The sequence below is a fragment of the Gadus morhua genome, chromosome 11, assembly GCF_902167405.1.
Source record: "Gadus morhua chromosome 11, gadMor3.0, whole genome shotgun sequence".
NCBI classification, from domain to species: Eukaryota; Metazoa; Chordata; class Actinopteri; order Gadiformes; family Gadidae; genus Gadus; species Gadus morhua.
Window position 1 is genome coordinate 28,437,836 of NC_044058.1, and position 16,914 is coordinate 28,454,749.

Below are 16,914 nucleotides of genomic sequence, written 5' to 3' on the forward strand. Positions count from 1 at the left end.
GAGAGAGAGAGAGAGAGGTCATTGAGCAGCAGATATGGCTCAGACAGATCCTTATCCATACAGGTGATCTGTCGAGACAGTGAAATATTTATCTGCTGCGGCTCGCAGTCCCTGTCACAGTCGGTCCTGATCGATGGAGCAGGCTGTGATGCTGAGCTCTGCTCCGCTGCAGAGTGAGATATGAGCGGGCTTCAGTCCAGTGACGGCAGCGCGGCCTGTCCAGGTGCTGCTCTATACAGACCGGACTCTCTCCCACTAACAGGTCTGCTCTGACAGCTCAACACTATTGATCCCAGACAGGAAACGCACAGCAAGGTTCGGGAGAGGAGTGAGATGGTCAAACTACATCTTGTAGCTGGTAGTCCAGTTAGTAGTCCGGTAGCTGATGGTGAGAGAGGGACAGAGGGGTCCGGCCCCAAACAGACCGGGGTGAAGGCTGGGTACTCTCCTTCCACCTTCGGTAAAACGACTCAATGACCCCAGGCCCCATTGGGCCCCAGACCCAGGCTCCATGTGAGGGCCAAGACAAAGGCCCCACATGAGGGCCCCAAGGCTCAGTGTAAAGGCCCCAGACCACAGATGCTCACACATACATGTACATCATGCATACAAGGATACACACACACACATGTATAAAACACACAAGAATGTATCCAGGGATGCACACACATGCACATCAACGCTCACACACACACACACACACAAACACAAACACAAAAGCACACATACATCACACAATCACACAATCAGACACACACACACGCACACACATACCACACTTACACAATCACACACACACACACACACATACGTTCAATCACACACATAAGGCGACACAAAGCAAAACTAGCAATTACCGAGCCATTGTGGGATGTGACCTAGATGCAATGTGTAAAATACAATACAGATCAATCCCAGGCCCATCGGAGCATACGGATGCCACTTCGCCACGGCAACACAGGCTTCAAACCCCCGTGTTCAGGCTCCACGTCGTCCTGATCCCGGCTCTGTATTCACTCTGACACCCTCTGTCCTGTCGGCCTTTGATTGGTTCGTTCCCCCAACATAACATTCACGGTGACGGGTGTTAATCGAACGACCCTACTGAACCCTGACCCGTCGAGAGCCGTTCCGCGGAGAGACATGCCCTGACAGCTCCCGCCATAGCCTCCCCGGGACTTTAGGATGAGGGACTTAGGCGCTATGATTGTTTCCGCGTTCGCCTCCTCCATCGCTCCTTTCCTCCTCTCCTCGTCGCCATGAGGGATGGAGGAGAGGCGGCGTCGCCACGACAACCACGTGTTCATTAAGGCAGAGGCACGCGGCTGAACGGGACGCGCAGGGAAAAGATCTCTGCAATTACAGCGGAATCAAAATGGAGGCGCCGGGCCCAACCGGGATCCATCCCCCCCTCCCCCACCCCCTCGCCCGCGGAGCACGTTCCTCGCTGTCGGACCGCCGCGTGTCACCGTCACAAACACCGCGCTGACGCACCGCTCTGACGCACCGCAGGGGGGAGATGGCGGGTGTCAACTCCGACGTCAGGAGCAGCTCAGGAGGAGCACGGTCGTATTTGAAACGCTTTCGCTCATTTTAATGTTTGGTCTTTCACCTGGTTGCTCTTCGCTTTACCACTTCCATGTTCTATTCTACTGGGACTTGTTGACACGGTTGAGGAAGTCTGGATGTCAAGCGGTTCAGAGCCGCCAGACACCTCTGCGCACTGATCTGTGACTTGGAACCGGACTGCTGCTCCCCGGACTCTGACTGGTAAGCTGACAACAAGTTGTGGAATCACAGAGCGGAGCCTCTGTGATTCATCTGAGAGTACACAGCCTTTAGGGTATCAAGACACCGGTCTTCAGTCGGGTAATGTCAGAGGTTAAAAACGAGAGGTCAAAGGTTAGGACAAATTTGTTAAAAGGGATGGGGGGGGGGGGGGGGGGAGTCTGGTGAGGCGAGGGCCACGGACTCACCTGGTCGCTGCTGGGCGTGTCCCCAATGTCATTCATACTCTGACTCTGGGCGTGGCCTGGGGGGAGAGAGACAGAGAGAGGGGGAGAGAGAGAGAGAGAGAGAGAGAGAGAGAGAGAGAGAGAGAGAGAGAGGGAGAGAGAGCGGGAGCATTCTTTATGTATTTATATTTTTCCTTCACTTTCATTCGTCGTCGTGTGAGGCCGCTGAGGGTAGCCGCGGAGACGCGGGCGGAGGTAAGGTAACACCTGCACACCTATCACCTGCCACGCTGTCATCAAGGCCGGTCGGCTCAGGCCTTTCATTGGCCGGTCTAAACGACCCTCAGGCTCGACAGGTGATCTACGGTCTCAGGTGAGTCCCCCACCTCTACACTCCTCTGTAGATGGGCTGACTGTGTTTCTGTGTCTCTGGTACAGTGGGCCACCACACAGGGCCGGCTTTGTTAAGGAGGCAGGTGCCTGGAATACATCAGCTTCAGCTCGATGGGGTCAGGGTTCATGGGTATAGTAAATTGATTAATTAATCAGTATCTGTGTTGTAGAGCAGGACCCCATCGATCGCTGCGTGCTGAATTAGCACAACGCTGTCATCGTTCGACCGGTCCGCATGCACACCGTCAGCCCCCCCCCCCCCCCCCAACAGCCACCGGCACATCGACCCATGTGGTGTGGTGGGGAGGGGAGGGTGGAGGTGGGAGAGGGTGGAGTTGGTGGTGGTGGTGACGGTCGAGGTGGATGTTAGCCACAGGAAAGCAATGCATGTGAGGCATCGCATTCCAGGAGAGGATTGGGACATTCCAGATTTTAGCTGAAAGCGTTCATTAACTCAGATTTCTGAAATTGAATGGAGATTGTATGAAATGAATACAATAATTAAAGAATCAGGTTTCTGAAATAGGTTCTCTGTAACTAGTTCCCTGGCCCCAGTTAGCATAAAGCAGCCCAGAGTGCAGTCAGACAGACAGACAGACAGACAGACAGACAGACAGACAGACAGACAGACAGACAGACTGGGAGGACAGGGACGAGAGGAAAGACAGACGCTAGAAAACTGACACACAGACAGGCAGTCAGTCCACCAGTCAGCCAGACGGATAAACAGGAAAGACATGCAGGAATACAGATAGAAAAACAGTCAGTCCGTCAACCAATCAGTCAGTCAGACGGACAGACAGACAGACAGGTACACTCACGCAGGCGTCCGTAGCTGTTCGCCTGCTGCTTCAGCCGGAGGTCCTCTGTGGAGCGGAACCCGGGTGCCCCAGGGCTGCGGTCTGCAACGCAAACCAAGACGTCAGGAACACAGAGACACATCGCCGTGACGACCGGCCGCCATCACTAATCCTCTTATCCCAACAGCGACGCGCCACGCGTCCGGTGATGATCCGCTCGCTCGTTACAGAGCGGGTGATCAGAGCACTGCGGAGGTGAGCGATAGGCCGGAGGAACAGAGACACGGTCACACATGTGGCGCCCGCGTGGCGCCCGCGACGCGCTACGCTATGGTGCGTTCCTGCTGGGTTCAGACGCGCTGGCATCATGTGTCATAATCACGGTTCATTAGGGCTAACGACCCGACTGTAATGTATACATGATCATAATCATAATCATCACAGTCAGGGTATGCATAGTGTGTGAACAACACTCCTAGTCTGACCCCATCAAAGACTAACGACCTTACCCTTGTCAGAATGTCAAATATGTACATAATCAATGACCCAAGGTTTGTGTTGAATACTTTTAAATGGATTTGTTTTTTTTGTAATTTCAGATCGGCATATCAGATCAGCTCTCAAATTAATTGTATCATTTCACGCCACAAGATCTGAAATAAAAATATGTTCTGAGTGACTGTGAAAATGGATTATTCACAGCAAGGGAAACATTAAATATCGGAGGTTTTGCTCGGGTCTGTGCCTGTGTGTGCGTGCGAGTGTGCGTGTGTGCATTTGTGTGCATGTGTGTGTGCGCGTGTGCACATGCGTGTGTGCGTGCATGTGCATGTGCTTAGGCGTGTTCCTGTGTGTGTGGGTGAATGTGTGTTTGCGCATGCATGTATGCTGGCGCGCGTGTGTGTGCGTGCGCGTGTGTGCGTGCGTGTGTGTGCGTGCGTGTGCGTGCGCTCCTCACTGGCGGCGCCCCCGGTCTTGCCGACGTCGGCCGGCGAGCGGTGCTTGGTCCTCTTGGTCTGGTGGCGATGCTTCCTCAGCAGCACGAAGCTGATGTTCTCCCTCTGGTCCGCCGTGATCCCGCCCTCCTGGAGCTGCTTCTCGATGATCTCGTCTGAGGACCGGACCACATCCAACAGACCGGATCACCAGGTGGACCGGACCACATCCAACAGACCGGATCACCAGGTGGACCGGACCACATCCAACAGACCGGATCACCAGGTGGACCGGACCACATCCAACAGACCGGATCACCAGGTGGACCGTACCACATCCAACAGACCGGTTCACCAGCTGGACTGGACCCCAAAACAGACTCGATCCCAGACCCAATCCCACTGAAGACCAGACCCATACCCCAGCCAAACCAGATCAGACCCAACCAGACTGGACCAAACCAGACCCAGCCCTGAACCCCTCCGAGAACCAAAACACACCCAGACCCAGACCCAGACCACCAGACCCAGACCCAGACCAAGACCCAGACCACCAGACCCAGACCCAGACCCAGACCCAGACCACCAGACCCAGACCCAGACCCAGACCCAGACCACCAGACCCAGACCCAGACCCAGACCCAGACCCAGACCAACAGACCCAGACCCAGACCCAGACCACCAGACCCAGACCCAGACCCAGACCCAGACCACCAGACCCAGACCCAGACCCAGACCCAGACCCAGACCAACAGACCCAGACCCAGACCCAGACCACCAGACCCAGACCCATACCCAGACCACCAGACTCAGACTGACTCAGACCCAGACCCAGACCCAGACCCAGACCCAGACCCAGACTAACTCAGACCCAGGAGTAGACTGACTCAGACCCAGACCCAGACCCAGACCCAGACCCAGACCCAGACTGACTCAGACCCAGGAGTAGACTGACTCAGACCCAGACGACCCACCAACGATCTGGGGCAGGGAGTAGCCCTCCAGGTCCAGCAGCACGGCCCCGGTCTGCAGGCAGGTCCGCAGCTCAAACAGGCTGTGCAGCGACAGGGTGGAGACGTGGGGCTTACTCCACCTCTCCCCACCCTCCTCCACCTTCTCCTCGAACTTCACCCACCTGCAGGGAGAGGAGAGAGAGCGAGAGCGAGAGAGGGGGAGAGAGAGAGGGAGAGAGAGCGAGAGAGAGAGAGAGAGAGGGGGAGAGAGAGAGGGAGAGAGAGAGAGGGGGAGAGAGAGAGGGAGAGAGAGCGAGAGCGAGAGAGAGAGAGAGAGAGAGAGAGAGAGAGAGGGAGAGAGAGAGGGGGGGAGAGAGAGAGGGAGAGGAGAGAGAGCGAGAGCGAGAGAGAGAGAGAGAGAGAGAGAGAGAGAGAGAGAGGGGGAGAGAGAGAGGGGGAGAGAGAGGAGGGGGAGAGAGAGAGGGGGAGAGAGGAAACGAGATAAAGAGTAATATATAAAGTTAGAGAGAGTGAGAGAAAGAGAGAGAGAGAGAGAGAGAGAGAGAGAGAGAGAGAGAGAGAGAGAGAGAGAGAGAGAGAGAGAGAGAGAGAGAGAGAGAGAGAGAGAGAGAGAGAGAGCGAGAGAGAGAGAGAGAGAGAGAGAGAGAGAGAGAGAGAGAGAGAGAGAGAGAGAGAGAGAGAGAGAGAGAGGGGGGGAGAGAGGAAGCGAGATAAAGAGAAATATGTAAAGTGAGAGAGAGAGTGAGGGAGTGACAGAGGGAGAGAGAGAGTTATGTATAAGTGTGTGTGTGTCGTATAAGTGTGTGTTCATCAATACCTCTTGTATACAGGGCCCAGAATTTGGTGCTACGGCCCTGTGTGTGTGAGTGTGTGTGTGTGTGTGTGTGCGTGCGTGCATCTGCGTGCACGTGTATGCGTAAGCGTCTGTGTGTGTGTGTGTGCGTGTGTGTATGTGTCTGTGTGTGTGTGGTGTGACCTGGCAGTCTCCTTCCACTCCAGCTCGTCCCCGTCCTGCTGCAGCGTGTCCATCTCAGTGAACAGCGTGGGCGTGGGGAGCTCGTCCTCCTCCCCCAGGATGTAGCGCAGCCGCTCCGCCGCCGGGGATACTGGCAGGGGACAGGCCGGTGAGCCGCTAGCCACGAGCTAACACATGCTAAGGAAGCGCTCAACACATCCTAAGGAAGCGCTAAACACATGCTAGTGGCCTGCTAGCGACCAGCTGACCACATTTTAATGGAGCTAAAACACATGCTAATGGCAGGCAAAACACATGCTAATGAAGCGCTATCCACATGCTAATGAGGCTAATACACATGCTAATGAAGCGCTAAACACATTCTTATGACATGCTAGAGACGAGCTGAACACATGCTAATGAAGTACTAAACACTTGCTAATGAAGCGCTAAAAACATGCATTTGAAGCTAAAATACATAATAATGACCTGCTAGCGACGAGCTAAACACTTGCTAATGAGTGGGAAACACATACTTATGACTTGCAAGCGACGAGCTGAACAGATGCTAATGAAGCTCTGAAAACATGCTTAAGACCGGCTTATGACACGCAAGCTAAAGATGTACCTACAACATGCTTAGATGTGTTAACATTTCCAACAACATGCTAACATCCGCTACCAACATGCTAACAAAAGCATCTTGGTAGCGTCTGCTAAATGCCCCTAAATGTAAAATGGAAATGTGACAAAATACTATAATGTCAAGCTAAGATATCAAGATTTTATCAAGTTGCTAACATTCTGCTAGTGATTTGGGGATTTTTGTCTGCATGATCATGGAGCCAAATAAAATAACTAGGTTGATATTATTTTATAAATATATACATAAGTGAGTTTTAAATGGGGAATATGATTTAACGTTATGGCGTGAGTGGACGTGCTTATTTCATCAACGCAGACTCATTTATCATACTCTTTGTGATGACTGTATATATATATATATATATCACAACCAACTTAACGTCTTAAACCTTTAAGGTCAACTTAATATATATTTAGTATTTACGTGTGATGACATGATCATCATGTGGAACATAGCCACCTGCGATGTGCCTTCAGTTTGCTGTTCCTATAAACCGTCTCCCGCTCTCAGGCTTGCTGGAGACACCTGGACTGTAACCGTGGTGATATTAGACGGACACGCTTCGACGAACACCTGGAAGGCCTCGCGGGTCAGATAAGCTCTGGTTTGAACCGGTTCCTCTCCAGCACCTGGCCACCGCTGAATTCAATTTCCGTACGACGAGTCTCATGATGACTCATCACGGACTGTAATTTAAACGTTGTGCCTGCAGGCTAACCGATGGTTTTAGCTGTGACTTTAGGACTAGCTCAGCACTGCAAGACGGTTTATCACAATCTCCATATTTTACTCTATGAGTAAGCTAGCCGAAGCTCAGAGCGCTAGGTCAGGTGCTAGCCGAAGCTCGGAGTGCTAGGTCAGGAGCTAGCCGGAGCTCAGAGCGCTAGATCAGGAGCTAGCCGAAGCTCGGTGATAGCCGGAAGCTCGGAGTGCTAGGTCAGGAGCTAGCCGAAGCTCAAAGCGCTAGGTCAGGTGCTAGCCGAAGCTCGGAGTGCTAGGTCAGGAGATAGCCGGAGCTCAGAGCGCTAGATCAGGAGCTAGCCGAAGCTCAGAGCGCTAGGTCAGGAGCTAGCCGGAGCTCAGAGTGCTAGGTCAGGAGCTAGCCGGAGCTCAGAGCGCTAGATCAGGAGCTAGCCGAAGCTCAGAGCGCTAGGTCAGGAGCTAGCCGAAGCTCAGATCGCTAGGTCAGGAGCTAGCCCGAGCTAAGGGTGCTAGGTCAGGAGCTCCCCTATAAGAAATGCAGCTAGCTAACGTACAAATCACAGATATGCTAAATGAATCTCCACCAGCTCTATTCCATACCGATGAATAGATCGAACAATTAAGAGCAATTAAATAATGCTATTCTAGCTAGCTAGGCTTTGCTAGCTAATTGATCTCACTGATAGGGTAAATTCATCAAAGTACTTAGCTATGCTAATCTAAGCTTATGATGCTATGCTATGCTAGCCACGTTTGCTATGCTACAGTCTCAGTAGCCATAGTCGTATCTCTTCCTCTGCCTGGTTCAGGCCACATGTGAGGGATTATGTGTCCTCCATAGGTTTTCCGTTAAGCTCGGCCGGCGATCAATGACTTTGATCGGCTAGTCATCGGTGCTCTGGCAGCGAATCGGACCGCGCTTCTCCATGAGCGATGAGCGGAAAAATACGACCGCTTGTTCAAAACATCCCTGCATGTAATTTATTCAAAAGTGATTTATGCAAAAGAGTTTATGCAGAATAGGATGTCTCTGTACTTTCCTTTATTTCACTCTGAATGGAAATGAAACCTCTCACAGTTTGTGTCGTCGTATTGATTGTAATGAGGGTGGCATATCTTTGTTCCATTTCACTCAGCAATCCTGTAGCCGTTCTCTCTCCTGTACGTTCGTGAGACCAGAGTGAGCTCAACAGAGGCAGCGTTAACCTTCTCAAGTTAATTACATTAGCTGCCATTGCCCCAGAAAACAGCTTACAGCTAGCCTTCACTTGAACGGAGCCAGTAATGAGAATTCAGTGATCGATGAAATCTTTATTTCTGCAGCTCACACTTCACTGGGGCGCGTTGTGTCTCCTCTCTGTGTGGCTGATGTCCCACTTTCTCTTTATTTAAAACGTGAACAGCTGACTGTATTCATTCTGTTGTTCTTTTTTTGAGTTCGGCTTTTCTCCATCCATCAACTGTGATTTGGGCTATTAAATGAGAAGGGCGCCGACAACCGAATGATGAAAACAAAGCTATGACAATAAAATGTCACCTAATTTGTGCATCATGTGACATCATGCTGATGCTATGTGACATCACAGTGACATAACACTCTCATCACACTGACATCACACTGACATCACACTGAGGTCACGGTGACATCACACTGACATCACACTGACGTCACGGTGACATCACGCTGACATCACAGTGGCATCACAGTCTCATCACACTGACATCACGGTGACATCACGCTGACATCACGGTGACATCACGTTACGTCATGGGACCCGGTGGTACCAGGGTGACGTCATTCGACCCGGCCCGTGGGCAGAACCAAGCTGTGACTCACTGGTGCGGTGGATGTCGGGGGCTTGGTGGGGGTGTTCCCCGAGGGGGTCCCCCGGCCCCTCCTCCAGGTCCTGCCGCCTCTCGTAGCGCTGGTGGTCCTGATGCTGAGGATGCTGCTGCGGCGGGGGGGGTCTCTGGTGGGCGTAGCGCCGGTCGCGCTCCGGGTCCGACGTGTCGCGGCTCGAGCGCCGGCGGCGGCGCTTGCGTCTGTACCCCCGAGGCACCGGGACCCCGATGTAGATGGACTGGTGGTCTGGGAGGAGGCATCGCCATGGTTACCACCACGGGTACCAACCCCGGGTACCACCACGGTCACCGTATGCAGTAGCTGTGGCTTCCTTCACAGACCCGGGCGTCTCAAGGAATGGACACGGGGTTCTGTTCCGGCCTTTTGATGCCATACGTCAATCCCTCTCTCTTTCAACGCACAACGTCTGTCTCTACCGTCCTGTCTGTCTCTACCATCCTGTCTGTCTATCATCCTGTCTGTCTCTACCGTCCTGTCTGTCTCTACCATCCTGTCTGTCTATCATCCTGTCTGTCCCTACCGTCCTGTCTGTCCCTACCGTCCTGTCAGCCATTACCGTCCTGTCTGTCTCTATCATCCTGTCTGTCTCTACCGTCCTGTCTGTCCCTACCGTCCTGTCTGTCTATCATCCTGTCTGTCTCTACCGTCCTGTCTGTCTCTACCGTCCTGTCTGTCTCTACCATCCTGTCTGTCTATCATCCTGTCTGTCCCTACCGTCCTGTCTGTCCCTACCGTCCTGTCTGTCTCTACCGTCCTGTCTGTCTCTACCGTCCTGTCTGCCATTACCGTCCTGTCTGTCTCTATCATCCTGTCTGTCCCTACCGTCCTGTCTGTCCCTACCGTCCTGTCTGTCTCTACCGTCCTGTCTGTCTCTACCGTCCTGTCTGTCTCTACCATCCTGTCTGTCTATCATCCTGTCTGTCCCTACCGTCCTGTCTGTCCCTACCGTCCTGTCTGTCTCTACCGTCCTGTCTGTCTCTACCATCCTGTCTGTCTATCATCCTGTCTGTCCCTACCGTCCTGTCTGTCCCTACCGTCCTGTCTGTCTCTACCGTCCTGTCTGCCTCTATCATCCTGTCTGTCCCTACCGTCCTGCCTGTCTCTACCGTCCTGTCTGTCTGTCTTAAGTAGAGAACACGTAACCCAAATGTCATCAACTGATTGGATTATTAAAACACTAAGGACTGGAATCTTTAGTGTTTCAATAATCCAGTTGATGAGGTCACCAGAATTGATGATCATCATTTCTTCGACCCCATTCTTCTTATTTAATTAGTGATTCAAGGGCATTTTATTTTTCTTACTTTTTTAACTAACTTCAGACTTCACTACAATGGTTCATTCGATTGAGTGATATAACTGAAATAGATTGAATGTGGGTATTAATCTCGGCCCATTGATAGAAAGCAGAGCTACAAAGCAGAACAGAGTCTTCTGCAGAGCTGGGCGTCCTCAGTTTGAAAAGAGCATTCATGAGTTCACCGCTGCACACTAAATGGTTAATGGCTGAACGGCTGAGTAACATCCAATAACATCAATAGACGCTCTAATTAGATCCGTTATTAATCGCTGCTGCTTCGAGATACACTATACTGTTAAACAGAAGATGGATTCATTATGTTCCCTATCGCATCGCTAAATACTCTAATCACACTGTTCTGTCTAAACGCCCGTGAGCAAGGGGAACAGACAACCTTTCCAAATCCCGCTGGTTAATAATGTGGTTGTAGAACGGGGAGGTTGTGTGTTTGTGTCTTAATAACCACAACACTGAAGCTAACCGGGGACACACACAGCAGATAGGTACACCACAGGTACACAACTTTTTATTACACAAAGACACACACATAGACTCACCCTCCTCTTCCTCATAGTGAAGATGGGAGATCCCTGTCCCTCTGTCTCCATGGTCCATGCTGTCATTGAAACAGAGAATATAAGTCCTTAGACAGCACACACATACCTGTTACTGAGTGAGTGGGTGAGTGAGTGAGTGAGTGAGTGAGTGAGTGAGTGAGTGAGTGAGTGAGTGAGTGAGTGAGTGAGTGAGTGAGTGAGTGAGTGAGTGAGTGAGTGAGTGGGTGGGTGGGTGGGTGGGTGAGTGAGTGAGTGAGTGAGTTAGTGAGTTAGTGAGTGTGTGTATGTGTGTGTGTGTGTGTGGGGGTGTCAGCACGGTGGCGATCAATCAGGTGATAATTAAAAAACGAGGCCGAGTCGATGCAGCGAGCCCGGCCGTTACACACGGTATGCCGCTCCCCCCCCCCCCCCCCGCATGTGACCGGACTCCAGGGACGTTTACCATCATCAACATCCTCCTCCTCATCTCCTCCTCCTCACCCTCATTCTCCTCATCCTCATCTTCCTCCTCTTCCTCTTCAGCATCACCCTCATTCTCCTCCTCTTCCTCCTTCTCCTCATCATCATCACCCTCCTTGTCCTCCTCAGCCTCCTCCTCTTCCTCCTCCTCCTCATCTCCTCATCTTATTAATCATCCTCCTCGTCATCACCATCATTCTCCTCCTCCTCCTCTTCCTCCTCATCATCACCCTCATTCTCATCCTCAGCCTCCTCCTCCTCCTCCTCCTCCCCCTCCTCCTTCTCTCCCGCCTCCTCCTCCTCCTCCTCCTCCTCCTCCTCCTCCTCCTCCTCCTCCTCCTCCTCCTCAGTGTGTGACAGCACACCTGTAGATGGCGTGTGACCCAGCTGCTGCTCGCCTGGCAGCGGAGAGCTGCGTCCTGAGCTGGTTGTCATTCTCACTTGGACTTTGGGCTTTGACTAACTGGTATCTGATGTTTACAACCTCGGCACAGAGCCACGTAGAGACTGAAATGTGCACTATCCCACAGTTACGATAATCAATATTAAATGTGAAATGGCTTCCCTTGAGGTACTTAATAGTTATGCTGATGTGTTTTTTTCTTTCTTTCCTGTTCTTTATATTTGTACCTATATTTTACATGTTACTATTTTAATTGTATTCTATTTGAGACAGAAACACTGCCACTGAGGAAGAATTATGAATCTGAATTTACTGTTTTAGTTAGAAAAATGGAAATCTTCCAAAGTGGGTTAATTTAAGCTGACCCCAGCTGACTAATTACAAATTGTAATACTTTTGTGGATGTCAATATAATGATAAATAGTTAGTAGCAACAATGGGCCAATAGTTCCCTTGTAACTAAAGCAGTTGTGGAAAATATTTATTAAATTAAACTCATTAGCAGCCGTCTAATTCAATTTATTTAAATTGTAATCAAAGCTAATCACAACATTTAAAACAAACACTAATCTTTCACCAATCATATTGGGTGAGGCATTTTGATCAAGCTGAGCAGCCACCTACAATTGAAGATTAATTAATAATAACTGAATTATATGGACAATCCAGAATCTAAATGTTTTGGTTGTGGTCCTAAGAGGATGTGAAAATAATCAGAACAACAGATACTTATTCCATAAACAAACAAAAATATTGCAGCATTTGTAAAGCCAAAATCCCTTGGTGGATGGGTCTTTGGCCTACAGTTTGGGACCATTACTACAATAAAAAATAATCCTAACATGCAAATATTAAATATATATAACCAATAGACACTGCAAGATACTGCTAAACATCACAACTTTTGATGAAGCACATTCTGCGACTACTAAAATAATTCCAGGACATAGCAAGTTCCCCCCCCCGGTTGGATATGAGTGTTGAGGGGGTGTCCGATCTGATTAGTTCCATTTCAAAAATTATTAGCGCAGATGCAATTTGTTAAGAATTTCTAAGAATTGCAGCTGTGCAGAAACGTGACTACAAGGAATGGAAGTCAGAGCTATAATTTCCAGGTCGCGTTTTTAATTTGAAAGAAAGAAACATTTCGAGCCCAGTTACGATGAGGTTGTGGTGTTGTTGTTGATATTAACCAGACTGTATGAAAAGATTCTCATTTGCAAACAAACGCCTCTACTCCCTGGATAAACATAGACTGCTCATCAGTTGGAAGTACTGAAAAGAACAGTTGGAATGGGGGGGAGAGAGAGAGAGAGAGAGAGAGAGAGAGAGAGAGAGAGAGAGAGAGAGAGAGAGAGAGAGAGAGAGAGAGAGAGAGAGATAGGGAGGAAGAGAGAGAGAGAGAGAGATAGGGAGGAAGAGAGAGAGAGAGAGAGAGAGAGAGAGAGAGAGAGAGAGAGAGAGAGAGAGAGAGAGAGAGAGAGAGAGGGAGAGAGAAAGAGGGGGAGAGCGAGAGAGAGAGAGAGAGAGAGAGGTTTCCTGTCTCTGTAATTAGTTCTGTCACATCAGTGTCCTTCACACCCAGTGGGCAGCTCGAGTGACACCACATGAACACACACACACAAACACACACACACACACACACACACACACACACACACCACACCACACACACACACACACACACACACACACACACACACACACACACACACACACACACACACACACACACGTGTACCCTTGTCAATTATTGAATTAGTAATTACAATATTAACTTCAATCAAAATGCAACACAATTATTTATATGGTGGGCCTACATTGAAACATATTTCTGATCAAAGCAGGAAACATACATCTATAACTGTCTAAAATACATATACAGTTTAAATACTGTTTATGTATTTAAACATCCATTTGAAGTCAGCTTTTCATTTGACTTGCCAACAGACTTTGAAACATTGATCATAAAACCTTCAACAAACCTCATCTCCAAGTTATGACCTTTAGCACGACAGTAAACCCACGTCTATAACTGTCACCCTCACTGATATAAACTACTTCATTGGAAAACTTCATGCTCATTCAAATTCAAGTCCAATACAAACCCAAACAACAACAGAGTTCAGCCCAACAATACAACACTACAACATCTACAAACAACTAAAAACATCTACAACATCTACAAACATCTACAAACATCTACAACACTACAACATCTGCAACATCTACAAACAACTAAAAACATCTACAACATCTACAACATCTACAAACACCTACAACATCTACAAACATCTACAACATCTACAAACATCTACAACATCTACAAACATCTACAACATCTACAAACATCTACAACATCTACAAACATCTACAACATCTACAAACATCTACAACATCTACAAACACCTACAAAGATCTACAACATCTACAAACATCTACAACATCTACAAACATCTACAACATCTACAAACATCTACAAACATCTACAACATCTACAACATCTACAAACACCTACAACATCTACAATCATCTACAACATCTACAACATCTACAACATCTACAAACATCTACAACATCTACAAACATCTACAACATCTACAATCATCTACAAACATCTACAACATCTACAATCATCTACAACATCTACAACATCTACAACATCTACAAACACCTACAACATCTACAATCATCTACAACATCTACAACATCTACAACATCTACAACATCTACAACATCTACAAACACCTACAAAGATCTACAAACATCTACAACATCTACAAACATCTACAACATCTACAAACACCTACAAAGATCTACAAACATCTACAACATCTACAAACATCTACAACATCTACAAACATCTACAAACATCTACAAACATCTACAACATCTTCAAACATCTACAACATCTACAAACATCTACAAACATCTACAAACACCTACAACATCTACAAACATCTACAACATCTACAACATCTACAACATCTACAAACATCTACAACATCTACAATCATCTACAACATCTACAACATCTACAACATCTACAAACACCTACAAACATCTACAACATCTACAAACATCTACAACATCTACAAACACCTACAAAGATCTACAACATCTACAAACATCTACAACATCTACAAACATCTACAACATCTACAAACACCTACAAAGATCTACAACATCTACAAACATCTACAAACATCTACAAACATCTACAACATCTTCAAACATCTACAACATCTACAAACATCTACAAACATCTACAAACACCTACAACATCTACAAACATCTACAACATCTACATACTTTAAACCACCTGGACCAGCGCATGGAGGTGGGTCCAGCAGGGACCAGGGACCAGACCAGAACACACATCAAACAGAGCTTCTCACCTGGTTGGTGGTTCTGCTAGTACGCTGAGGAGAGCTGGAGACCCTGGGTGGGACGCGACCACTCAAACATGTCAGATGAAGTGGAGATAAACCAGAGACCTGGGGACCAGCTGCTGGGCACACAGGACAAGAGATGCTCCACTTTCGGACTCTCTCTCTCTCTCTCGCCCCCTTCTCTTTCCCTCACCCCCACTACCCTACCCCCCCCCTCTCTCCCCTCTCCCGCCCCCTCTTTCCCCTCTCTCTCTTTCTCTTTCCCCCTCTCTCTCTCCTCCCCCCCAACTCTTCCCCCCCCTCCTCTCCCCCCCCCTCTTCTCCCTCTTCCTCTCTCTCTATCCCCTTTCTCTCACCCACATCTCTCTGCCCCCCCCCCCCCCCCCCCCCCCCCGCTCTCCCCCTCTGTCCCCACGCCTCTCTCTCCCTCACACCCCCCCCCCCCCCCCCCCCCGCTCTCCCCCTCTCCCCCCCTCCCTCTCTCTCTGGGTCAATAAGGGCCCCAGGACAGTGGGTGTTCTTTAAAGGATGGGTGGTGGCGCCCAATAGGCGTCACCGTCGTACCGGCCGGTCGATACGCTCCAGCCCCGTGGAAAAACTAATCCTGAGTGGGATGTGGAGCTGAACCTATAGGAGGCTCTGTATAGCTCGACCAATAGGAGGCTGTGTTCATAGCTCGACCAATAGGAGGCCGCTGTTTACGCTTCCATCCAAAGCTTCTCATCATCCAGACTTTACTTCATTTGAAGAGCAGGTTGGTTTGGGGGATCGAACCCAGAACTATTGGGCTTGGAATCCAACCCACAGCCTCTATCCTTCCTGCTAAGCTATTGACTGAACCCTCCTTCCTCTAGAACACACTTTTTTACTTTATTCATATTCTCCTACTTTCCTGGGCTGTAATGCGCTGGGAAATTCTCCTTCTTTAATCAAAGAGGTCTTAAAATGAAGAACGGGAATCAAACAGAGCTGAGACGACGCTCAGCGGGCAAGGCAGCAGCCGCCCGAGTCCCAGGTTGGTAGTCCGAGCACACTGTAACGAGACGGTCGGCCTTCTTAACAGGGATGGATGAGCATTTATCGACAAAGTTTCAACCAATGAAACTCTGTAGATCTTCAGGGCCTCTTCAGTGGCTCCGGGTCCCGCTTCATGGAATGGAATGGATGGATTCCGAATCCAAGGAGGAATCACACAATCCCACTTTAGTCCCCATCCCTTTCTCAGTAGGACCTTGTTAAGTTTGGAATCAAACACAGAAATACAACAAGGAAATGATCAGATTGGTAACCATCTTTTAAGTACCATCAAGAACTTAAAAGTATAAACTGTGGAGGGGAGACCGCAGTCGACTCCAAATCACTTGATGTCTAGAATCGATCCTCAGAGTGGACGACGTGACGGAGAGGAGAGCCCGTCAATTACCTTCAGGGAGAAGGGCTTTCATCGGGCCTTCAGCAGGGGGAGAACGGCAGCAATGGACCCTGATCTCATCTGACCTCATCTGACCTCAGCCGGCTGTCGGCAGGCTAAGCTTTCTTGACATTACATTTACACACTTTAATATACTGTGAAGTACTT

At 49.3% G+C, this 16,914-nt stretch overlaps 1 protein-coding gene across 2 annotated transcripts in view; it reads right to left on the reverse strand.

Annotated features, from left to right (window-relative positions):
* Positions 1 to 15,528, reverse strand: part of slc4a5a (solute carrier family 4 member 5a) — a 34,639-nt gene extending 19,111 nt beyond the window's left edge. For both annotated transcript variants that reach the window (XM_030371552.1, XM_030371551.1), the window contains exons 1-8: positions 15,342 to 15,528; positions 11,082 to 11,140; positions 9,198 to 9,449; positions 6,034 to 6,163; positions 5,058 to 5,218; positions 4,107 to 4,259; positions 3,170 to 3,250; positions 1,977 to 2,032 (exon numbers count right to left, since the gene is read on the reverse strand). In XM_030371552.1, the coding sequence (XP_030227412.1) occupies positions 1,977 to 2,032; positions 3,170 to 3,250; positions 4,107 to 4,259; positions 5,058 to 5,218; positions 6,034 to 6,163; positions 9,198 to 9,449; positions 11,082 to 11,139 (891 nt within the window). In that variant the 5' untranslated portion in view covers position 11,140; positions 15,342 to 15,528. The remainder of the gene's footprint in view (positions 1 to 1,976; positions 2,033 to 3,169; positions 3,251 to 4,106; positions 4,260 to 5,057; positions 5,219 to 6,033; positions 6,164 to 9,197; positions 9,450 to 11,081; positions 11,141 to 15,341) is intronic.
* Between the last annotated feature and the right edge of the window lie 1,386 nt (positions 15,529 to 16,914).